The sequence below is a fragment of the Orcinus orca genome, chromosome 1 (assembly GCF_937001465.1).
Source record: "Orcinus orca chromosome 1, mOrcOrc1.1, whole genome shotgun sequence".
Lineage (NCBI taxonomy): Eukaryota > Metazoa > Chordata > Mammalia > Artiodactyla > Delphinidae > Orcinus > Orcinus orca.
Window position 1 is genome coordinate 56,977,187 of NC_064559.1, and position 25,608 is coordinate 57,002,794.

General features: G+C 38.0%; 1 protein-coding gene across 2 annotated transcripts; it reads right to left on the bottom strand.

Moving 5' to 3' along the window:
- Nucleotides 1–553: 553 nt before the first annotated feature.
- On the bottom strand, nt 554–25,403 carry DARS2 (aspartyl-tRNA synthetase 2, mitochondrial). Of its 2 annotated transcripts, none has more exons than XM_004269773.4 (17): nt 25,269–25,403; nt 24,511–24,610; nt 23,304–23,370; nt 21,050–21,151; nt 20,558–20,653; nt 19,037–19,160; nt 18,400–18,446; nt 17,631–17,737; nt 16,759–16,828; nt 15,685–15,864; nt 14,140–14,247; nt 12,526–12,588; nt 8,464–8,616; nt 5,904–6,122; nt 5,590–5,700; nt 3,276–3,351; nt 554–1,977 (listed from the first exon to the last, which is right to left on the bottom strand). In XM_004269773.4, the coding sequence occupies exons 1-17, from the start codon at nt 25,387–25,389 to the stop codon at nt 1,763–1,765; spliced, it is 1,959 nt and encodes a 652-aa protein (XP_004269821.1). In that variant the 5' UTR covers nt 25,390–25,403; the 3' UTR covers nt 554–1,762. The 2 variants fall into 2 exon arrangements, with proteins under 2 accessions (XP_004269821.1, XP_049571662.1); XM_049715705.1 differs by lacking the exon at nt 554–1,977 and adding an exon at nt 2,501–2,627.
- Between the last annotated feature and the right edge of the window lie 205 nt (nt 25,404–25,608).

Genomic DNA, 25,608 nt, shown 5'->3' on the forward strand with positions numbered 1-25,608 from the left:
ATAAAAAGTGACATTTCCCTGGATTTCAGAATAAGCTTTTCTTTTTCCTGACAGGCAGGACTGAAGAAAAGCTGAGTGATGCCCAAAGTGACTAGGTCTCTGTGATGCCAACACGAGATTGTATGACATCTGGGGACTTGGGGCCTTTGGTGTCTGTAGCCTAGAAAATAGTCTCTGGATTTTGGGTATCTTCTGTAATTCTCATTTCCAGGATAGAAAGACAATATTTTGGTCAGAATTAGGTTCTAAACAGTTAATAGTAAATTTATTATATTTAGAAACTAGGTAATGCAGATGTGGGGTAAATGAATGTAAAGTTGCATTTTCTTACCTAATAAAGGGCATCTCTAGAAATTCCCTCCACTGAGAAAGGGTAGGCAGAGTTGTATGCCTTTCTCACCATAAGAACACTGCCAGCAAGAATTTTCTGGCTCCAGAGTACATCCACAAATGGGGAGAGACTGGGTTAAAGGACAAACTTTTGGGAAAAGCTCCACTTAATGGCATCAGTGAAGGGCACACTCTTCACAGCCTATTGAGCATAACAAATTAGACCTGGAAGCAAAGCTGATTTTATTTTCAAACAGAAAGATTGTAGTATCAAACTGCTTACAGCACTGAGAAAAATAGGCTGGAATATAAGACTGATATTTGGTGTAAATTGTAAATCAAAAGAATGTCAAGGCAAAAGTGAAGATAAAGTAGAAAAGAACAATGTCATTAATCAAGGCCTTATTCCCATTTTATAACTGCTAATTAATTATAAGCCTTTATTTGTGTCAACAGAACGTGTAAGAAAATCACGATGAGTTTCAGTGTTCACTTTTCTACATTTGAGGTTGGTTTAAGGTCAATTAATATTTTTAGTTACTTATAATTGAGGGAAAGTGTTATTCAGGGATTAATGATTATTTTAAAAAATAGAAATATAAGCAGAATACTGATTAATGAAATTACTGTTTTCCTTTTACCACAGATGTCAGTTTTGTTTAACCTTAAACTATAAAATACATAGATATATCTGTGTACTGTTTACAGATGGATAATAATATCACCATCTTACATTTAAGTAATGCTTTAAAGTTTTTCAAAGCATTTTTACTCACACTATCTTCCACATATATTATCTCCTAGGATTCTGGCAAGAAGAGGCCAGTGAGGGAGGCAGGGCAAGTACTGCTTACATTTCACACATGCAGGAAGGGACGCTAAGAGAGGTTTATACAACTTGCAAGGTAAAGCACTGATTAAGATCTTGTGACTTTTATTTCAGTGATTTTTTACTTTATATCATGTTGCTTCTCACTATATTATGTTGATAGCTGAAGTGTCATTATCCAGCTTCCTTTATAGGATTCTCTTGATGAGGCTGGTTGAACTGACCCCTCCATCAATGGACCAGTCTAAAGGGGCAAGAATCTTCCCACATTTCACATATGGTTTGATTACCTCTGTCCTAAGAGAACAATCTACTATTGGGGTATGAAAAACATGATTAGAAAACACTATGCCATTATGTTACTCTGTCAAAAAGCCATGTTTCACACCTCTCCAAGTAAAAAGAAACTATAAAAAAGTCCCAAATAAAATAATCCTAATAATGCATGCTCTCGTTAAAATTGGATACCTTTTGTCTGTTTCTTCATTGAGGTGAAGAATGTTGCCTGGATTCCTTCCATTTAAAAACTTGAAGTCAGATCTGTGGCTGAACTCCAGATCTGATTTTAGCCTTGGGGAAGCAAAGAGGACAAAACTCAAAAGCTCAACTTTCTGGATGGCATGGATGATTCAATGAACTCTTTTTTGTTTCTGAGTCTGTTGGCCAGGAGACCTGGATATGATAGGGCTTCAATTCCTCAGGCGGGATAGAATCTGGGGCATTGCTCATAAGGTCATGCCCCTGGAAAGATTTGGGGAAGGCTATGACATCTCTGATGCTTGGCGCTCCAGTGACAAGGCACATCAGTCTGTCTAACCCTGTAAAATACAAAGTTAATAGATGAGAATGTAACCTAAGGTTGGGGGTGACTTAATTTTTCTATAAAGGTTGTAGAAAACTTTTAAGTAAGAACCTTTAATAAGTTGCAGCTAAGCATAGTTCCCTGCCTTTTTAGAGAACTTTTGTTTGTATGAGAGGTTTCTTTTATCTCATTCCAGAAAAGTGCTCAGGACTAATATTCACATGCTACTGGAATTAATAGTCACAGCAATTAATGAGTCCTGAGCAAGGGCTTACTGAAGGTTGAACAAAATTAAGTGCTGTGCAGGGGACTCCAAAAACACAGAAGGAAGTCCCTATTGTTGAGAGCCTACAATCTAGGTAAGCTACCTAGCACTTCTCACATTCTTCCTTGTTTGATAAAACAAGCAGTGTGAGCAACCAAGGCCATCAGAAAGGCACTGGCTCTCATTAGTTATCTATTTTATACATAGTAGTGTATATATGTCAATCCCAGTCTCCCAATTCATCCCACCCTCCCCTTCCCCCTTGGTATCCATACGTTTGTTCTCTACGTCTGTGTCTGTATTTCTGCCTTGCAAATAAGTTCATCTGTATCATTTTTCTAGTTTCCACATAAGAACCTACTGTACAGCACAGGGAACTCTACTCAATGCTCTGTGGTAATCTAAATAGAAAGGAAATCCAAAAAAGAGGAGATATATGTATATACATAGCTGATTCACTTTGCTGTATAGCAGAAACAAACACAACATTGTAAAGCAACTATACTCCAATAAAAGTTAATTAAAAAAAAAGGCACTGGCATATTCCTACTTTCGCACAAGCTGAATACTGTGGAGCAGTACTTTTCACACTCTTATGAATTTGTCTGTGAGCCTCCAGGGATTTGAGCAATGTTGACTTAAGACTGTAGTTTCATTCTATTAAAAATCTTTCAAATGCAAATTATCAGTTAAGTTTTATCTTTATTAATGGTTAAATATATTTTTAAAGTATATCATCAGGGAATTCCCTGGTGGTCCAGTGGTTAGGACTCGGTGCTTTCACTGCTGAGGGCCCGGGTTCAATCCCTGGTTGGGGAACTAAGATCCTACAAGCCACATGGTGTGGCCAAAAAAAAAAAAAAGTCATCAAAATGAAAAACACCAAATTAAATTCTTTAGAACCCTTGGGCTCACCCCCTACCCTCTTTACTCCTCCACTCCCCCTAACCTCACCCTTTCCCCATAAGCTGAGCATCCAAATTTGACACTTAGAGCTACAGAATTAAATACAGAATTAAATTTAGCTTGTAAAAGGACAGATTGTTTACCTATGGCAATTCCTCCATGAGGGGGCGCCCCATAATCTAAAGCCTGGAGCAGATGGGAGAGCAATTTCACGTCTTCCTGAAATTCAAAAGATAATTCAATTTAAATACACACTGAGGGTCCACTAGGTGCCACACAATACAATTAGTTGCTAAAGGGAAAATAAAAGTTGAGTTAAAAAAGTACCTTAAGAGGTTTACAGTTTAGCAAGAGAATATGACAAGTCACTGATACTACAACATGCAGGGAAATGCCTGGGGCTCAGTAAATGCAGCTATTATTATGCTGGTAATGCAGACAGGGTAAGACCAATTAAGGACATGGAGATGTGGCCTCAGAAAGGTAGGATGAAAGAAGGAACAGGATCTGTCAGAGGGACCAAGAGGAGAGAACGTTATTAGAAGGGCAACAATGCTGATGCTGCCAGAAGGTAGGATGGCGTGTGGGCCAAAAACAGACCGCTGGATTTGGTGACTGTGCAAGTTACTTTTGTGAGGCAATGCCTGTAGAAATGTTGAAAATGTGTCTGAAATGGTTCCCTAACCAGTCTACAGATCACAATCAAGTGGTAAGCTTTTAAGAAACAAATGCCCAAGCTTCACATCTAGAGCTTTTTATTTAATTGGTCTGGTAAGGAGCAGTGAGTGTATTTTTTGTTTGTTTTTAATGCTTTCCAGGTGATTCTGTTCTAATGTGCAGAAGGGCTGAGAAACACTGGTGTGTAGGGAAGAAGTGGAAGCAATGTATTCTCACTGACATTTTGAGAAGCTTGAAAGGAATGAAAAAAATAGGCTGGGAAACACTAGGGGCTTTGGCTTAAGAGGAGAAAAGTCAAGGGAGTTTGCAATGTTTTTAAAGCTAAAGGGGGAATTTGGTGTAGAGTTCTCCAATCCTATTCTTAGAAATAAAGTTCCTGGGACTTACCTGGTGGCGCAGTGGTTAAGAATCCACCTGCCAATGCAGGGGACATGGGTTTGAGCCCTGGTCCGGGAAGATCCCACATGCCACGGAGCAACTAAGCCCATGTGCCACAACTACTGAGCCTGCGTCTAGAGCTCGCGAGTCACAAATACTGAGCCCATGAGCCACAACTACTGAGCCCGTAAGCCACAACTACTGAAGCCTGCGTGCCTAGAGTCGTGCTCCACAACAAGAGAAGCCATGGCAATGAGAAGCCCGTGCACAGCAACGAAGACCCAACGCAGCCAAAATAAATAAATAAAATAAATAAATTTATAAAAAAAAAAAAATAAAGTTCCTCTATCCCACCTCACCCCTGTTAGTTAATCCCACAAAATGATCTTTTAGGATCAGACTCTTGGACATTTGCCTTCCTAAAATCTATCCTAGCCTCCTAAAGAGTCATCAACAAACTGCAGATTCTTAGGCTTGCATCTATAGAGACTCTTCTTTTGAAAATTCTGACTAACCCACTCTCTGTCATTAAAATCTACCCCCACCTCAAATACTAAGTGACATAAAATCCTTTCAAACCTTTCTCTCTTTCTCTAGCATTATCAACATTTTCAGTCATTTCAGACTGCATCCTTTTTTGAGCAGTGCAGTGGTTAGGAGTTTAGGAGCTTGGGTTCAAGAACCAACCTGCCTGGATTCGAATCCTGGCTCAGCTTCTGTGCTGTGTGACTTTGGGCAAATTAATTCATCTGCCTCAGTTTCTTACCTTTAAAATGAGTAGAATAAAGGTCTTAATTTAAAAAGTAACTGTGAGGGACTTCCCTGGTGGCGCAGTAGTTAAGAATCCACCTGCCAATGCAGGGGACCTGGGTTTGAGCCCTGGTCTGGGAAGATCCCACATGCCACGGAGCAACTAAGCCCATGTGCCACAACTACTGAGCCTGCGTCTAGAGCTCGCGAACCACAACTACTGAGCCTGTGCTCTAGAGCCCACGAGCCACAACTACTGAAGCCCACGTGCCTAGAGCCCGTGCTCTGCAACAAGAGAAACCACCGCAACGAGAAAACCGTGCACCGCAGCGAAAAGTAGCCCCCGCTCACCACAACTAGAGAAAGCCCATGCGCAGCAACAAAGACCCAGTGCAGCCAAAAATAAATTAAAAAAAAAAAAAGTAACTGTGAGGATTAAATGTGTCCATGTGTATAAGGTACCTAGTGCCTGGCATATAGTAGTCACTAAAAAATACATATTATTATTTATTTTTCAAAGTCTAACACTAAAGGTAGAGAAATAAGCAGATACTATTCTATATCTAGTGAATCCTCCATTCATAACAAATTTTAACAAAACAGACAAATATTACAGTTTTTTACAAAGGCCAAGTTAGAAGATGATGTTACCTTTAGTACTGTTGCCAGGATGTAATGCTGTAGCTCTGCATCATGAATTCGGATAGAACCACCTCCTATCTCACTGCCATTTAAAACCAAGTCATAGTGTTGGCTACGGACCTAGAAGATTCAAAGAGCCTCTATGTTAGAGAAAATCTCTGGTTTTCTGTTCTGTACGTTGAAGACCCTGTAGCTACTTAGATACAATGGCTTAAACCCAGCAATTTCTACTGGGGCTTCTAGAACTGGGTCAGACTATGAAACCTGAAGTTCTTTGCCTTGTTTCCATATTTCCTTTTAACTTGGAAGTATAGATATGTTACCTTTTGGGGCTCAGTGTAAAGATGGTGGATGTCACTGGGGTGGGGAGCAGTAAACGGGTGATGGGCTGTCTCCAGCTCTTCGGGATTTTCCTCCTTGGGAAAGAAGAGGGGGAAATCCACAACCCAAAGGAAAGAGAACAGAGCTGGGTCACGAAGCGCCACTCCTCTTGCTTCTAGAAGGTCAGCACACTCCAGTCGTAATTTTCCCAACAAAGAGCACTGCAAACAGAAGATACGAACGTTGAGCTAACTGCTGTGACAGAGTAGGCAGAAAATGACACAACATGGATTCTAAAGCCAGGCCTTTCTGAGAAAGGATTAGCCAATTTACAGATGAGATGGCCTTAGCCTCTCAGGAGAGAAAGATCTGAGGATGATCTGACTGCGACATGGTTGAGAATCGTCAGACTCAGCCGACTTGGTGAGTATCTGCCAACACAGTGACTGAGAACACAGGTATAGAGCTTGATTAACCTGGGTCTGTATCTCACTTTGGCGACTGACTAACTTCTCTGCACCTTTTTCCATAGTAAAATGGAGATAGAAATATCTACTCCAAAGACTGTTGTGAAGATCAAGTCAGATAAGCTCTCTAATACGAACCAGCTATTATGATTATTATTTCCTTACTGTTCCTGAAGGGTTGTGGTGAGGAACTGATGAGAGCCTGGAACACACTTAATGTTCAATAATGTTGGCTGTTATTAGACAGACAGTATGGATTAGAGGTTACATTAAGAAGGTGACTTCTGGACCTGGACTTTGTGGGTTAGAAACCTGGCTCCTCTCCTCTACCTCCTAGCTGTGTGAGTGTGAACAAATTCTCAACCTCTGTGCCTCAGTTTTCTTATCTTTTAAAATGGTAACAGTATCAATACTTCTCTCAATAGGGTTGGCATGAGGATTAAGTTAGTTAATATACACCAAGTACTTGCAATAGTTGTGGCCAAACAGAGAGTGCTGTGATAAGTGCTAATGATGACAGGCAGGGCATCCCTGAGAAAGGGCAATTAGTCAGAACAGGAGACATGCCTGCAGACATGCACAGGGTGTCACTCTGTAGCCTATTCTATCTGACACTTAGATATCCACAAAGGGCACCTTCACTGTGACATCTTCAGAATGCTAATGTTCTTCCTCGTAAATCTGCTTTCTAGCATTCTCTCAAGGAAGTCCCAATAGAAATTAGAGTGATGCCTTTCTGGGAAGAGAACAGGAGCAGTTTTAGTTCATGCCAGGGGAAAGTTTAATAGCCAAATGAATTTGCAGCAGGATTTTTAATACAAAATCCCAAATTCTTTTTTAAGAAATGCATTGACAATAAAATTTGTAATTAACTGGTGCATCTCCCAGCAAATTTAACAGTACTGGCTCATGGCTGGTATTAAAAACTAATGTTGATAAATGAATTAATTAAAAAAAAAAAAGACTGTAGGGAATTCCCTGGTAGTCCAGTGGTTAGGACTCCATGCTTCACTTCCGAGGGCCCAGGTTCAATCCCTGGTCGGGGAACTAAAATCCCACAAGCTGCGTGGTGTGGCCAAAAAAAAAAAAAGAAGGGTGTAATATCAAGAAAAGTTGTAATTACATAGCTTTCCTCACTCTACTATTGCAGGGAAAGGTAAGGACAGTGGATTATATTTAGCTTTGTAGCCGAACTCTGAAACTTTTCCTTTGGAAGATATAATGATAAATAGGCACAGTGCAAATATAAATTAGAAGAATGAACTTGATAAAGTACTAATCAGACACTATAAGGATATCATATTATACTGTAGTGTAAGGATGAATATTTATTTATTTATTTATTTTTGGCTGCGCCCCATGGCTTGCAGGATCTTAGTTCCCCAACCAGGAACTGAACCTGGGCCCCGGCAGTGAAAGTGCCGAGTCCTAACCACTGGACTGCCAGGGAATTCCCAAGGATGAATTTTTATCATGTTTGATCTTTACAGTATATTTTCAATATTCATGTTTGAGTTTTATACCACACTTTGTATATTTTATAATGATCTCTAAAGTTAAATCCATTGTTCCATAAGTCTCCTGAAGAATGGTGATTTAGCCAGTGCATGGCAGCCTGCACCACCTCCCAACTGCTGCTCCTGAGGAAAAAGGGTACTACCTCAACCAAGTAGGGCCAGGGGTGTCTGCCAGCCCAGTAGCCCTCCAGCAGTCTGATCTGTCCCTCCACATTTTCAGGAATGCATTATGTACAAAAGTTTGGGACAACCAACTTTTCTTAATCTGTAAAACTTCAAAAATGAAAATATTTTTTCACAGTTGTACAACAAATACCAATAGCTCTTTACCTAAGTGGCTTTCCTAGAGCCAGATCTAATCGCTGTGAGCAATGCCAATGTAGGCTGTTAGCTGATGAAAAAAACTCTAGTTTTTATACAGTGCATTTTATTACAGTGCCAAAAGACATAAAAACTCATGCAGAGCAGCTCCAATTTATGAAATTAACAGTCAATTTCAAATATGTACTATACACACAGGAGAAGAGAGGCATCATTCAGCATCAACAGCACAGATGCCAGGAGGTAATGTTGCTTACTGCTTTCTTATGCTCTCCGGCAGTTAGCAGGACCACATCCTCCTCTTGGGTCTCCAACAGTCTGATTAGTCCCAAGCCTTGCTTCTCCATTATGAACTTAGCAACTGGAGAATTCCAGTTGTTATTGGTTTTCAAGAATATAGGTAAGACTTCCTGTGACAAAGAAAAAGACTTATACATTTTTCAAAAAGCAGGGTTGATTTATTTTTCCTGGAGTACAAAGATTTCTGGTTTCCAAAAGAAAATGAACGTACATGAGATTATCTCTATTCCCTCCCTAAAGCCCTTCAAAACGATACTAAAGGAATCTAAAAATTAATCTCACCAAAATGAAAAAAAAAAAAAAAGGAATGAAGGGTGAGAAGGGATATCAGAGCGAAGAGATTTCTGAAAATTTTTGGCAGGTTGCAGGCGAGTGGAATAGGAATGACCAAAGCAGCAAGATGCAGGAAGCTCTGGCCTAGAGAACAATGGAGCAGCTTCAGCACAGGAAGGAAATGAAAATATGACTATTTTTAAAGTTAGTGATTCCAAAATGGCTGAGGTAATTTATACTTCCAGTGACAGTGTAAGAATGCCCATTCCCGACAAAGAAGAGAAAGGGAAATCTCTCCCAGCAGCCTCAGAAGCAGCGGATTAAAGCTCCACAATCAACTTGATATACCCTGCATCTGTGGAATACCTGAATAGTCAACGAATCATCCCAAATTAAGGAGCCCTGTGGATGAAAGGCTCTTGGTGCTGCAGCCAGGAGTCAGTGCTGTGCCTCTGAGGTGGGAGAGCCAACTTCAGGACACTGGTCCACAAGAGGCCTCCCAGCTGCACATAATATCAAACAGCAAAAATCTCCGAGAGATCTCCATCTCAACGCCAGCACCCAGCTTCACTCAACGACCAGCAAGCTACAGTGCTGGACATCCTATGCCAAACAACTAGCAAGACAGGAACACAACCCCACCCATTAGCAGAGGGGCTGCCCAAAATCATAATAAGTCTACAGACACCCCAAAACACACCACCAGACGTGGACCTGCCCACCAGAAAGACAAGATCCAGCCTCATCCACCAGAACACAGGCACTAGTACCCTCCACCAGGAAGCCGACACAACCCACTGAACCAACCTTAGCCACTGGGGACAGACACAAAAAACAACAGGAACTACGAACCTTCAGCCTGCAAAAAAGGAGACCACAAACACAGTAAGATAAGCAAAATGAAAAGACAGAAAAACACACAGCAGATGAAGGAGCAAGATAAAAACCCACCAGACCTAACAAATGAAGAGGAAATAGGCAGTCTACCGGAAAAAGAATTCAGAATAATGATAGTAAGGTTGATCCGAAATCTTGGAGATAGAATGGACAATAGAATGGACAAAATGCAAGAATCAGTTAACAAGGACCTAGAAGAACTAAAGATGAAACAAGCAACGATGAACAACACAATAAATGAAATTAAAAGTACTCTAGATGGGATCAATAGCAGAATAACTGAGGCAGAAGAACGGATAAGTGACCTGGAAGATAAAATAGTGGAAATAACTACTGCAGAGCAGAATAAAGAAAAAAGAATGAAAAGAACTGAGGACAGTCTCAGAGACCTCTGGGACAACATTAAACGCACCAACATTCGAATTATAGGGGTTCCAGAAGAAGAAGAGAAAAAGAAAGGGACTGAGAAAATATTTGAAGAGATTATAGTTGAAAACTTCCCTAATATGGGAAAGGAAATAGTTAATCAAGTCCAGGAAGCACAGAGAGTCCCATACAGGATAAATCCAAGGAGAAATACGCCAAGACACATATTAATCAAACTGTCAAAAATTAAATACAAAGAAAGCATATTAAAAGCAGCAAGGGAAAAACAACAAATAACACACAAGGGAATCCCCATAAGGTTAACAGCTGATCTTTCAGCAGAAACTCTGCAAGCCAGAAGGGAGTGGCAGGACATATTGAAAGTGTTGAAGGAGAAAAACCTGCAACCAAGATTACTCTACCCAGCAAGGATCTCATTCAGATTTGATGGAGAAATTAAAACCTTTACAGACAAGCAAAAGCTGAGAGAGTTCAGCACCACCAAACCAGCTCTACAACAACTGCTAAAGGAACTTCTCTAGGCAAGAAACACAAAAGAAGAAAAAGACCTACAATAACAAACCCAAAACAATTAAGAAAATGGGAATGGGAACACACATATCGATAATTACCTTAAATGTAAATGGACTAAATGCTCCCACCAAAAGACACAGATTGGCTGAATGGATACAAAAACAAGACCCATATATTTGCTGTCTACAAGAGACCCACTTCAGACCTAGAGACACATACAGACTGAAAGTAAGGGGATGGAAAAAGGTATTTCATGCAAATGGAAACCAAAAGAAAGCTGGAGTAGCAATTCTCATATAAGTTATATATATATATATATATATATATATATATATATATATATGTAGTTTGCTTGAGTGCAGTGTTTTTTGTTTTCTGTACTGAATTCATTAGCATGGGTCGGTATAAAATTTAGCATAGGTCAATATGTAATTTGTAAACTAATAAGGTCTTAAAAGTGAGGAATTAAGTCTTTTAAATTTAATTATTTATTGTAAAGAGCAGAATAGCATACATAAACAGGTGCCTAAGGAAAACTTGTATTCTAATATGGAACTCTCATGAACACCTTTTTTTTTTTTTTTTTTTTTCTTCTAACGGTATGGTAGGCCATTTGATTATTTTTATGGCTTTAACTTTACAACAATGAAATATTCGTAAATTTTAAAAAGTATTTTTCTTTATTTGATGCGGGTGGGATACTGGAGAAATGAAAGGTCAAACATCTATTGAGGAATCCATACTTGTCTATATATTGTGTACTTTTATTTCAAGAACTGATTTAAAATTCCTAAAAGGATGCTATAATAAGTTATTATGCCATTTTACAGACTGAATTAAGTGAATTTCAGGGAGGTATGAAACTTGCCTAAGGCTATCCAGCTACCAAGCGGTAGAAGAGAGAATTAAATCCAGGTATACCTATAAAAAAAAATAAAATAAAATAAAAAAAAAAAAAAAAAAAAAAAAGAAGGCGAGGGCAGCACCAGGGTATGGGGTTGTTAGTTTTATAGGGGTGAGTAATTTCATACACTGATGAGTGGGAGGAGTATTCCAGCTATTTTGGGGAAGGGGTGGGGATTTCTAGGAATTGAGCCACCGCCCACTTTTTGACCTTTATGGTCATCCTTGGAACTGTCGTGGCACCTGTGGGTGTGTCGCTTAGCTTGCTGATGTGTTACAATGAGTGTATACTGAGGCTCAAGGTCTAGTGGAAGTAGACTCGTCCGCCATCTTGGACCTATTTTGTTCTAATCAGTTTATGTTGTGTCCTCGGGCTATGTAATTCTTTTAAAGGTTGTGCCCTGCCCCCTTTCCTCCTGTTTCGTATTGAATATATAATATTTACCAGAGTATGTTTTAATAATTAATACATGATATATTGTATAATTAATTTATATATCATATATATAATGATATCTATAGGTATTTGTTCTAATAAGTCATTAAAAATAAATGAATATTCAAAAAATAAAAAAATAAAAAAAAAAAAAAAAGAATGCCCATTCCCTGCTCCTCCTCCATATTTTGGTGCTACTGTTCACCAAGCCAAGAACACAAAGTGTATCTGTCAAAGGAAAGGTATACTCATAATTCTAAAAAGGGTATGGGAAGAACAATGAATACTGTCTTTCTTTCATACCTGCCATGCTTTCATTTAAACCTTGGGCACATGGGGCTCTATTTAATTTTCCCAACTGCATTAAAGTACCAGTGTTTATTTTAAAAGGCTATGGTTGGACTTTCACATTCTGATTAATGGTGAATTCAACTAAGTTTAAGTTTTGGAGTTATACCCAGGGGAAAGATTAACTTTAAAAATAAAAAGAAGAAAAGTAGAATGATCTGAAATAACAAGCCCCTCAAAACTAATGATAGCATAAGAGCTCAAGCAATTAACAGTTAAAAATATAGAATCCCTAAAAGAAAGGAAAAAACCTGCTCCTTACCTGATTAAAATGGTCAGCTGCAAATTTTCTAATGGACTCAATGTCTTTCCTTTTTAAGTATTTCTGATGAAAGAAAAAGTAAACTCATCAGTATGACACTTAGCTTCACAAACATGTTTATGAAATGAAATGGGAAACAAGTATTTTGTGTTTTTCCATCACAATAATAAGATTCAATAAAGATTTAATTTCTGTTGTCAAATGACAAATTTTTTTTTTTTTTTTTGCGGTACGCGGGCCTTTCACTGTTGTGACCTCTCCCATTGCAGAGCACAGGCTCCAGCCCATGCAGGCTCAGCGGCCATGGCTCACGGGTCTGGCCGCTCCGCGGCATGTGGGATCTTCCCGGACCGGGGCACGAACCCGTGTCCCCTGCATCGGCAGGCAGACTCTCAACCACTGCGCCACCAGGGAAGCCCTCAAATGACAAAATTTTAAGGCTTGTTACAGGGTGTATTTTTTTTTTCTAATTATGCAGGTCTTATTGGAAATAGCTGTGAATGTATTCCACAGAAGACTGTGTATCTATAATATGTTCAAAATGAATCTTTGCAACTGAATTGTGAAGGATCAGTAAAATCAATAAGAGGATTCAGAATTTGATTATTTCAAGTCTCTTAAAATTCTTTATATCTTACTTTTCTAAATTATCTCAATGTGTTTCTAAGTGAGACATTATGGCTATCATCATCACTAATATTCATGGAGCACTTAATTAGCTATGGGAGATATAAAAAAGGTGAAAACATGGTTCATGACCCTGCAGTCCTTATAATCTACTTGGGAAAGAATTGGACATACTCCAATTGGGGTAAATAATAATAACAAGCAATATATGTTATACCGAGCTTACCCAAACACATTCAATATTTCTGGACTAGAATACAGACACCAAATTACTTTCCACTGAACATATGAAGTGAAAAAAAAAGTAATGAGACTGAATTCTTCTCCCCATTTTAAATATACTAATATGCTATGTATCCAACTGAATCGCCTTTCAAAACAGTAATCTTATTCAAAATACTTTTAGAACTCTTCTTAAATTATTTTCAAAGCAGGTTTACTAACTACAGAAAATAGACATGCCCCATTACTTAAGAGTCCATGCTTACCCAACCCAACCCAACCATTCTTTCTGTCTCCTACTCTCATTTCCCTTCCTTTTGCTTTTCATAGCTCCACCTCCTTTCTCTTCCCATTATTAATGCAATAGACCCCAGAGCGTCAGAAGACCAAGAACCAACACGCAAGGGCTATGCTGGAGCTGATATGGGGCTGGGAGCTGTTGGACAAACTGAGGCTGGAGACAGAATAGGAATACTATTTTATACTCATCACTGGTGGAAATAAACCCAAATGAAGTACAGGAGAACTTTACAGCATTATTTAAAAGGAAAAATAGAAGCTCTAGATCTCGAAAGTGTAAACTCATATTCATAAAGTTTTATCATTTTCTACTTATAGTTTTAGAGACACTATTAGACTTTATATGAAAAATGCATTTTTATTTAAAGAGAATTTTTCTTTCTTAAGTTTAAATGTACCAATTTTGAACATATTTACTTCCCAAATATACATTTTAAAGAAAATATAGAATTGTGCTCCACTTACTTCTCCTTCAGGGATACATATGGCTTTGATGGTTCCTTGGGGTTTACTAAGCGCATCTTGAAGAAATCCAACCTCTGTGTTTCTGAACATATCACTGATATCTACAATCTGGAAAGTGGATAACAGAAAAAGGTAATTAAACGTGAAGTAATGTTTATCTCAAAACCTTTTTTATTTTTTTTCAAAACCTTTTTTAAAAAACTAAATTTATTTATTTATTTTTAGCCGCATTTGGCTCTTCGTCGCTGCACGCGGGCTTTCTCTAGTTGCACCGAGCAGGGGCTACTCTTCATTGTGGTGCATGGGCTTCTCATTGCGGTGGCTTCTCTTGTGGCTCGCGGGCTCTAGAGCGCTGGTTCAGTAGTTGTGGCTTGCGGGCTCTTGAGTGCAGGCTCAGCTGTGGTGCACAGGCTTAGTTGCTCCGCGTCATGTGGGATCTTCCCAGACCAGGGATCGAACCCGTGTCCCCTGCATTGGCAGGTGGATTCCCAACCACCGCGCCACCAGGGAAGTCCCTCAAAACCTTTTACAAACAATATTTTAAAGAGGAAAGTAGATCTTGTTAATGTTTATAGAGCGCATTCATAGAGTGTTTACCATGGGCTGGGCACCATGACAAGTGTTAATGTACTAATTATTCATTAGTAATAATTCATTTCATCTGCACAACAAGAGTATGAGGCAGGCCCTCTTATTATCCCCATTTAATAGATGAGAAAACCAAGGCACAGAGAAAGAAATGACTTGCCCAAGATAACACAGCTAGTAAGTGGCAGAGCCAGAATTTAACTTAAGTAGTCTGACTTAAGAACCACCATTTCATATTACAAGAGAAGAAACATGGAGTAGTCAAGCTGGCTGCTGTAAATAGGCTTTTTTGTGTGCTATGTTTTTTTCATTCTGAGAATTGAGCACTGCCTATTCGTGGACCAAGCAGAACTCAGTTTCTAAGGAATCTGCACTGAGAACTGAGATATAGAAATGTCACCAGCTTACAGTGATGAAGGGCTGTTGCTGTCTAAGAGCAAATAATAAGAGGCCTGCTAAGGAAAGCTGCTCTGTGTAAGTTCTACTGTACCCTTAGTTAAATATGTGTAGATCTTAACAATGTGAATAAACGTTTCCATATGTTTGAGCTCTTTATAGACCAGGGAAAAAGAATAAATAACTCTTAACCATTTGCCTTCCAAGTGCCATTTTAGCTTAAGAAAAATTCAAGAGGAAAGAACAGGTTTTTTGTTTTTTTCCTTTCAAGTTACCATTCATATCCATGTAACTAATAACTTGTCAGTAATAAAAACGTTATAGCAAGAACGTTGCTCTTGGAAATGAATCTTGGAACACAGTAGATAGAGAAAAGGTACTGTAATGCTAACATGCTATTATTCTCTCCTGCTGTAGCTGGGTAACAACAAAAGTAACAAGCTAAGGTAACAACAAAAAATATGATATAACAGTGTGTGTGACTGGTTGTAAACATCAAAGTAGTTCAAAAGACTATAGGACTATTCGAGGGCAGAGTCTTGGAAAAGTGAAGAAAAGTACCTTCATCCCAAAGCGAGTGTCAGGTTTATCAGTTCCATAGCTGGCCAACGCCTCAGCAAAAGTCATAGAAGGAAAAGGAACCACCACAGGATCTCTGTCACTGGGCCATGAATACTGGAGCAAACCCTCAGTTAGACTCTGGATGCCAGTCTGTTCTACAAAGGACATCTCTATGTCAATCTGAAACCAAAACAACATATGGAAACTAATTTGAAGAGCCACAATATTAGTATATACATACATATTTATATATTTCTCTTGTTTCAAATTACCATTGGATTCTGTTCTTAATACATGGGGAAGCAGGTTAAATATTACTGTACATCTAATGCTTTACATACATCAAACTGTTAGTTCCCACAACTATCTCATGGCTTAAGGCTCAGAGAGGCTAAGTGACTTGCCTGATGATGTACAGTTACATTACATTTGATCTTAGGTTTGTCCAACTCCAAATCTTATGGTTTTTGTGCTGATTACTGATTTCTGTACCATACTAATTAATATGATATCATACAGAAACTAAATCATAATAGTTTTGATGACGCTGACCAGGTAAATAGATTAAATATCAACATACAGAATTGTCTGTTTTAGTGCACAAGAGATTTTTTTTTTTTTTTGCGGTACGCGGGCCTCTCACTGCTGTGGCCTCTCCCGTTGCGGAGCACAGGCTCCGGACGCACAGGTTCAGCGGCCATGGCTCACGGGCCCAGCCGCTCCGCGGCATGTGGGATCTTCCCGGACCGGGGCACAAACCCGTGTCCCCTGCATCAGCAGGCGGACTCTCAACCACTGCGCCACCAGGGAAGCCCACAAGAGATTTTTTTAAAGAACTTTGTCATATCATGACCATTAAAACACTGTAGGAATCTGTCATTCCTTAGTTTATGACCATATTCTTTATAAATGGATCAAAAATTAAATAACTAATGCCTCAACTGTAGGTTAGTTTAATTAAATATCTGATAGATAAAATGTAATGAGAAATATATATAATTTCTATCCTGGTTTTGACATTCTTGGCTGTAGCAAGGCTGAATCAGTAAGAGATGAGTGAATATAACTTAGTACCTGAGTAAATTCGGGCTGTCTGTCTGGTCTTGATCCTTCATCTCGATAACATCGGGCAACCTGAAAATATCTACAAATGGAAAATAGTGTTAATTGAGTCAGGATTCTAGAAACACACACACACTTTCCCCCAAAAGTTCCTGGCAATGCAGGGTACAAAATAATAATGATACTAAAAGGGCATAAGAAATTTTAAAATTCTTTATGATGCTCTAATCTAGTCAGATACATAGTTGACCCATGAGAAGTTAACTGCTCAATATATTGTCTTACAAATATACAATGGCACCTTTGGATATTCATATATTAGACTGACATGCAAGGCAGTCCATGCTTCTTTATACACACTTTTTTGCTTCAGCCAAACTGAAATACTCACTGCTCCATGAATACACTTGAGCTTTCCTGTGCTATGCCATTCCAACTCTCATCTTCATCTGCTGAAATGCAGCTCTGTCCCAGAAGGCCTAGTTCCCAAAGTTTTTAATGATATTTCCCAAAACAATATAATTTCAAACTTCTTAATACAACTAATTTGCAACGCTCAACATACTTATTTTTGGTTTACATCACAGTTGATTTTAATATCCTATTTTCTCTTACTAGATTCATTAGCTCCTTGAGAGCAAAACCTATTCTTTTTTGTTTTTAACCCCCTACCCCATCTACTAGCATAGAGCTTTGTACACGATGGTCACCCAATAAATCTTTACATAATGACTACACATTTTTAGGGTATTTTACAAGTATTTTCCAAACTCTCATACATTTTCAAACCTTCTTTTAAGAGATTAGACAATTTTGTGTTTCCTTTTCCCCTTTCTTCCCCCTCTTTTCCTTTTCTGACCAGTACTATCATAAAGAAAGCTCACCTGTCTAAACCACCAACCATCAGAAGCTGCTTAAACTGCTGAGGACTCTGAGGGAGAGAATAAAACTTTCCAGGTTCCCTGGATGGTATTACAAACTCTTTTGCACCCTTTGAATGAGAGAGAGGGAGAGCAGAGATATTATTAAAAAGCAAATTCAAGAACTGGCAGAAGTCAATACTTCAGTTCATCAATGAAATCAACTAAAGAGCAAGGTTCCCACAATGACAGATCATTTCTTGCTCATCCTTTAGTCCCCAAAAGGCTTGCACATAGTAGGCTTTAAATATTTGTATACAGCAAGTATTAAATGTATGCTTGTTGAAATGAATGCCCAATCCTGTTACTAGCTAAAAAGGATTTTGTGCGTCAATTCCTATTCAAGTAATTCCTAACTGCTTTTCTAAATTTAAACTATAATTTTATAAGTCCAGAGACTGTATAAATATCAGTGTTTGAAAATGTCAGTTCTTAATGAACAATGGATTTATTTTTATTTATTTTTCAATGGATTTATTTTTAATGAACCAATTCATTATTGATTTGTAGCTATAAACCTCAATAGAAAGAAAATGATGTAGGATTAAAGGATTCTGACTAAAAGTACTGACCCATATAAAATTGCTCAACTCTTAAAATATCTAGTTAGTGTGAACATCCTAAGGCAGTAAAATAAATAAAAGAAATAGAACTAAGGGAATATAAAAGCAAGTGGTCCAGTTTCATAACTAACAGGACATTATTAGTAGGCTGATTTAAGGAATATACATACCCCTGGAGTCCTTTTAAATAATGTTGGTGTTTCTATATCCACAAACCCTAAAAAGAGAGAAATATCGGAATTTAATAGATGGGAATTTACCAAATATGATGTCTACAATACAGTCCAACAAATCTGAGGCTACCCTTTAATTAGGAATTTTGACTGAAATAAGCTATGAAGCATATTGATTCTGGTTTCTACAAACCCAAGAGGGAAGCTGAAGATTTTCAAAAAATCCTATTCTGTTCATAAAGCTGGTAATTTTGTAATGAAATAATTCTGTTTGATAGATTCTGTGTACTGAACTGTTATGGTTTTCCTTGTGTTCTGCTAGTGTAGCAAAAATAACACAAATATAGTAGAAAAAAACCCAGGACTGACTGAAGAGTCTAGTTTCATTCACATGACATTTTTGAGCTCCCAACAAATGATGTACAAGCATGATAAAGAATTAAGAAAACTTACAGATAACAACCAAAGGGCTGGTCCACCTTCAACAGTGATGGTAAATACTTAGACAACATTAACAGGCACTATCACCTTTAAAAGGCTGTATTTATGACCCAGTAGGGAACTAAATTATGTTTTATGTTACTAAATTATGTTCTAGGATAAAACACATGGAAATTACTGTTTCTTCCCTTACCATGTAGATTACAGAGATATTCCCGCATTTTCATGACCATCTGGGACCTCAGTCGCAGGTTATACTGCATTTGGACACCACGCAAATCTAAGTAGCGATACCGCAAACGAAGAGCCTCTGTTTTCTAAACAAATTTAAAGATTTTTATGTTTAAATAGTTTTCAAATATTAAAAAGATATTAACTTTAGATACAGATTGTGAATTTTTAAGAACTTTAGCTCTATCTTTAGCTTCCACCATTTGTGCACACACACCACCATCCTTAATTCCTATGACTTCTAGGCTTGTTACTAGCATAGATTTTACATTTTTCAGTGAACCACACTTCATTGACTGAAATTTGCCTACCTTACTAAACATTTATTCATTCTTTTTTTTCCGCCTTTTTTCTTTTTGACCACGTGGCTTGCGGGGTCTCAGTTCCCCGGCCAGGGATTGAACCCGGGCCATGGCCATGAAAGCCTGGAATCCTAACCACTAGGCCACTAGGCCACCAGGGAACTCCCTACCCATTCATTTTTAAGCCTGGAGTTTAATCCTGAAAAAAAAAATGTAAAGATTTCAAAGATCATTAGAAAATATATACCAGGGCCAAAAACAGCCACGACTTTATGACCTGGATGGGACGACAAGTTTAAGAAATGCAAGCGAACAGCAGACGAATCTCTACAGCTGTACTAGTAGGAACACAGTGATAAGGTCTGCTTATTTTCAAGGCTGGAATTCTCTGCATCCCTCCTGTGCTGACAACCTTTTCCCCTGGAATAGTTTATTTCTTTGATACTAGAAATAGAAATAGAAGAACTACCTGTCATTTCTCTTTCTAAAAGCTTAGAGCTGGTGGAAAACTGCATATTTCCTTTTTTTCCCCACAACAAGGTCAACTCTGTAATTATACTGCTTTTTCTAATTAAAATATTAAGTACTGGGAACTCAATTGTAAGACTAAGTGGCCATGCAATTAAAAAAATCCTTTATAGATTAGTTTATAAATTAGGTATATATAAGTCTACAACTGTAGACAGTTGTGACAAAGCTGAAAATTAGCTGGGCTTACATATCCAGTGTTGTCTAGCTTCCTCAAAGAACATCCTAAATTACAGTAATCATATTTATATGCCTTATAAACATTTTATCACTGTTAGAGGCTTAAACTTAATATATGCAGGATCTCCTATGCCATGTGGCCATTTCTAAGGTAAACATAAATTTCCTCTCAAAATGTAAAACCATAGCAACAAAATGGAACAAAATAACACCTAAGTCTCAAAGACAACCTTGTTTCCAGCTGTCTGAAAAAAACATTCTAGGTGTTCAGGAGCTGCAACAGCTTAAAGAACTGTTGATATTTAAGAACAGTTCACCAGGAAATTGTAAAACTAACAGAATAATTCATGATATAGCTATAACACGCTTAATTTTGTAGAAGTTAAACTTTTTCTTTAAAAAACTCTGAAAACACTTTACTGGTTATCAACATTTTCTAGATACTCTATTTTATTAGTAACAGAGGACGGCACCTTCACGAAGTCCTTAATTTCAAAGGGCAGCTTCTTGCAGGAATTCAGAAGTTTAGCTGTTTTAACTTTGATTTCAATCTCACCTGTTGGCATTTTCTTAAAGAGAGAAAGAGAGAAAAGACCTATTTTAAAAATCACTCATCAGGACATGTACACAATGAATATTTATAAAACACAAGCATTTATTTACATATGTAAAACACGGGGTGCTTATAGTGTATAGTCTAAAACATAAATGTCTGTGTACGACTTTGACATTCTTATGTATATCTGTGGTTGATGAGCTCATTACCAAATGTCTTAACATGCATATTTACATAGGTGTTTACGTTTGCAGTGAAGATTTTAAAATCTGTAGGTTCATTTGTAGAACCTGCAGAGCTTTAGTGCTGGATATCTAATAGATACTCAGTCGCTGTTGCCTGAATGTGTTGACAGACAGTGCCCATGTACACAGGTAAAATTTAAATAGACAGTTTCTAAATTACTAACTGGATTCTCTTGTCCTGGAGGTCGAGAAATTACTGTGCCAGACACTTGCACCACAGATTCCATGGGGGCTTCACATAAAATCTTCTTCACAGAAGCAGCCGACTACAGAATAAGAGGGGAAAATAGTTCCAACAAATAAATGAACTTAAAGGACTCTGCAGCAACTGTAGATTATGGTTTAGAAAAATGTTAATACTCATAGCTTAATTGCAATAAATACTGGGGCTTCTCTTAATGACTTTATTAAAGAATTTGGTAAACTGCATCCCCATTTTGACTCCGTATAATACAGCAAGTAAAACTATTAGTTAAGAATTAAAATTTTTTTTCCTTAAAGGAAAATAAGGAGAAGAATGATTAATGCAAACAATTCCCACATACTTTAAAGGCAACTGTCTCCAGGATTAGCCTTAGGGGCAGTTAAATCCAAGAGCAATAATTGAGTCCAAAGTGAAGGAGTTCTCCTGGGTTAGCTATGCTCATCTCTGCATCCTGATCCCTGAAAGATAACCCATGGCTCTTTACTTACTTCAAACATTAAAAGCAGAGTAAATCTTATTTTTCTCAGGTGTACAAACATTTGTAAATATTACCAAAATAGAAACCAGTGACGTTCAGCAACATGATGAGAGTACTTTATTTTATCTGAATTTAATGGTAATTATTTTTTGAGCAGGTAGTACCTTCACATGGCTCAAATTCAAAGAGTATAAACAGATCTACAGTGAAAAGTCTCTCTCCAGCTCCTTAATTCCCCTCCCCAGAGATACCCAATGTTATGTGTCCTTCCAGGGACAGTTCATAACATACACACACATACACATGCCCTTTTTAGTACAGATAATATCACTCTACATGCTCTTCTGTATCCTGTTTTTATATCTAACAATATACCTTGGATTTTTTCCCATATTAGTACATAATAAGCTTCTTCAGTCTTTTCCATAGCTGTAAGGATGTACATTATTTTTTACACCAGTCTCTTATTGGGGAACATCTAGATTGTTCTTTCTTTTTCAAAAAAATTATTTATTTATTTATTTATTTATTTTTGGCTGTGTTGGGTCTTTGTTGCTGCACGCGGGCTTTCTCTAGTTGCGGCGAGCGGGGGCTACTCTTCGTTGCAATGCACGGGCTTCTCATTGCAGTGGCTTCTCTCATTGTGGAGTACGGGCTCCAGGTGCGCGGGCTTCAGTAGTTGCGGCACACGGGCTCTCAGTAGTTGTGGCTCATGGGCTCTAGAGCACAGGCTCAGTAGTTGTGGCACACGAGCTTAGTTGCTCCGCATCATGTGGGATTTTCCCGGACCAGAGATCGAACCCGTGTCCCTTGCATTGGCAGGCAGATTCTCAACTACTGCGCCACTGGAGAAGCCCTAGATTGTTCTTTCGATTAAAAATATTTCAGCAGTGAATAACCTTGTATTTGTGTCATTTTGCATCTATGTAAGTCTACGTGTAAGATAGCTTTAAGATCATTGACTACAAGTGGAATGAATGGTTCAAAGGATATATGCATTTATAATTTTGATATTGCCATCCATAGAGCTAGTGCCAAGTTATACTCCCTCCAGGAATGTATGAGCACTTGTTTCCCCAAACACAGTGTGTTCTCAATCCAGTGCATAAAAAATAACAATTCTGTGTAGCTTTAATTCATATTTCTCTGCCTATGAGTGAAGTTGGGCATATTTTCATATGTCTACAGACATATAGAAAAATAGCCATTTATATTTTTTTTCTATAAATTTTATGTTCATATTCAGCACTGGTATTTTTTAAAAAAATTTTAATTGATTTGTAGTAGCCTTTTAGATATTAGAGAAATTAGCCCTTTGTCTGTGACATGAATTGCACATAGTTTTTCGCAGTTTGTCATCTGTCTTAATGTGGCTTATGGTAGTTTTAATTTTCATTAACAATAAACTTTTTTTTTTTTTTTTTTTTTTCGCGATACGAGGGCCTCTCACTGTTGTGGCCTCTCCCGTTGCGGAGCACAGGCTTCGGACACGCAGGCTCAGCAGCCATGGCTCACAGGCCCAGCCTCTCCACGGCATGTGGGATCTTCCCGGATCGGGGCACAAACCCGTGTCCCCTGCATCGGCAGGCGGACTCTCAACCACTGCGCCACCAGGGAAGCCCATAACAATAAACTTCTTAATTTGAAACCTCAAACATACTTATCCAACATGCTTCATTTATTCTAACCACAGCATCAAAGAGGCTTGGAGATAACAGGAGGAAACTTCTATTACCTCATCCTGAGGAATGATAACTTGAACAAGCCCATGGAAATCTCTTAGGACCAGGAAGATGTTTTGCCTGATTAATGAAGAAAGTGAACATATTAGGATAAAATCTTTGAGACCAAAATTTAAGCAGGCAAAACAAATAAAAAACCCATGCAATTTCACATGTTGCTTTTTTATAATAATATGCATTCATAGTTATATTTGTGTAATTATCTTGTAGCTTATTAATGAAAAAACTTTTTCGTTTACAATTTCAACTTTTAGTAGCTATATGTACAGCTTACTAATGCTATCCAGATGGCTTATTAATGAAAAGGCAGATTTTAAAACTTAAAAAATTTTATTGGCTTAAGTCTTTATAAGAAATTTGAATTAAAATTGGAAACTTTCCATATATTAAAATCCAAAGGTAAGATTTTAGCATATTAGAGACATCTGATTGGTCATTTTTTAAAATACGGCAATATAAAATCTCTTATTTTCCTAAAAATAAGATGTAATCTAAAATTTTCTAGAAGAGGTCCAGTACTAACTTAATACCTCTATAAGCCATCAAAAGGTCCCCCAAATCCCAATATTTTAGCATTCAACCAACATTTCTCATACAGTTCTTAGTACCAAGAAGAGGTACAGAAAGCCTCCTCAGATTTTCCTTCAGGAGATAAAATTCACCAAATGTATGGGTCAAATATCCACCCATTTGGGACATATTCTTTAGGAAAATCACTCAATCTATGTATTTTGGATCTCTTCATTGTGAATTAATGTTCCATTCAGGTATGTTCTGGAATATAGAGATGAACAACAACAATAATATGTCCTCTAACATTAAGGAATCATTGTTCATGTTTTTAGACTTTTTCTCTACCTAAATTTAGCAAAAACTATGCTTTTTTATGCTATGGAAGCTTACCAGCTTACCCAATTACTGGTCCTAGGCACTCTTCAATCTTAGTAAACCTAGGGACATTTCTGTCCCTTGGTGGATCACACTTATTATACCGTTCAACAGATGTTACTGGTACTTACTGGGAGTGACACTATTTGAGTCTTTCAAAACAAAAATAAAACTGAAAATTCAATGACTTCTGAGACTCCTACAGGAGTTGCAAAGCTTTTATGCTTCTGACTGGTTAAAAATTAATAGCAGTTTAAAATTGCCTTAGGAAAACCACCATCATACATACGTAAAACACCTGCCTCTATCTACCTTCGGTACTGAATCCATCCACACAAGGTGACTTCTTGGCCTAAGTGAGAAGAACGCAACTCTCCACACGTGTTGGTCCGGGCAACAAAACTACTGAGTTCTTAAAGAAACGAAAAAAAGTAAGATTAAAAATATATCATTTGCACATTGTTTGAGGATAGACTCTCAAATCATACCATCTTTTTTCATATCAATGGATGAAATTTATAAAGTTGAAGAATGTAATCAATCACTATTAAATTTACCTGCAAATGTGTCAAAAGCCATGTGAATAACTATCTTAATGTAAATTTTTGCCTTGTGTTAAGAATATAAATATTTTTGATCACCCAGCATCTGCATTAACCTAAAACGCACTGTTCTTAATAGTGCACATTTCTTCCCCAAATGAAATAGGATCTTGGGAATTTCATAAATCTGACGGTGCAGTAACTGGTTGTAGTATGAATCTAGAGTGAAATAGTCACTTGTACATTTGAAAACTCTATTTAAAGTATTCTCAAGTATGAAAGAATTTTTTAGGCTTCTTATTCACAGCATGAGCTTAATGAATAGCCTATTCATGTGGTTACTTTTCTGCTCTTTTTAAATTCCAGGGAGAAAACTACATTATAAGAAATGAAGAGGGTGAATGATGTGCTTCTACACATAAAGCTATGCAGTCGAGACTAGGGGAAAAATGGAATAAGCACTCTTGCTGCAGAGAAAAGGAGGAAGGGCTGGGCTGTTCAGAGGACAAACCTCTTCACTACATTCACCTGGAATTCTCCTCTGTGAACTCAGTACCAGACTTCGGGAGAAAGAACCCCAGATCAGCTGTGTGGTCCTTCTAGTGGGTCTGGATAAACCCCTGTACAGCCGACTTAACCAACAGAACATGTTAGAGCCGCAGGATGGCGAGACGCTCAGGAATCTCACGCAGCAGGTGTTGGATGGCGGTCAAAAGTCAGTTTTGGAAATACACACAAATCCCTTAAAATGTTAGGAGTTCCCACTCTCTTATATTTGAGCCCTTGTCCGCTGAACATTCAAGAGCTCGTGTCGGCAAACTAGATAAATCTGCAGTCTTTGGGGCCTTTGGGGAAGTTGGGTAGGGGA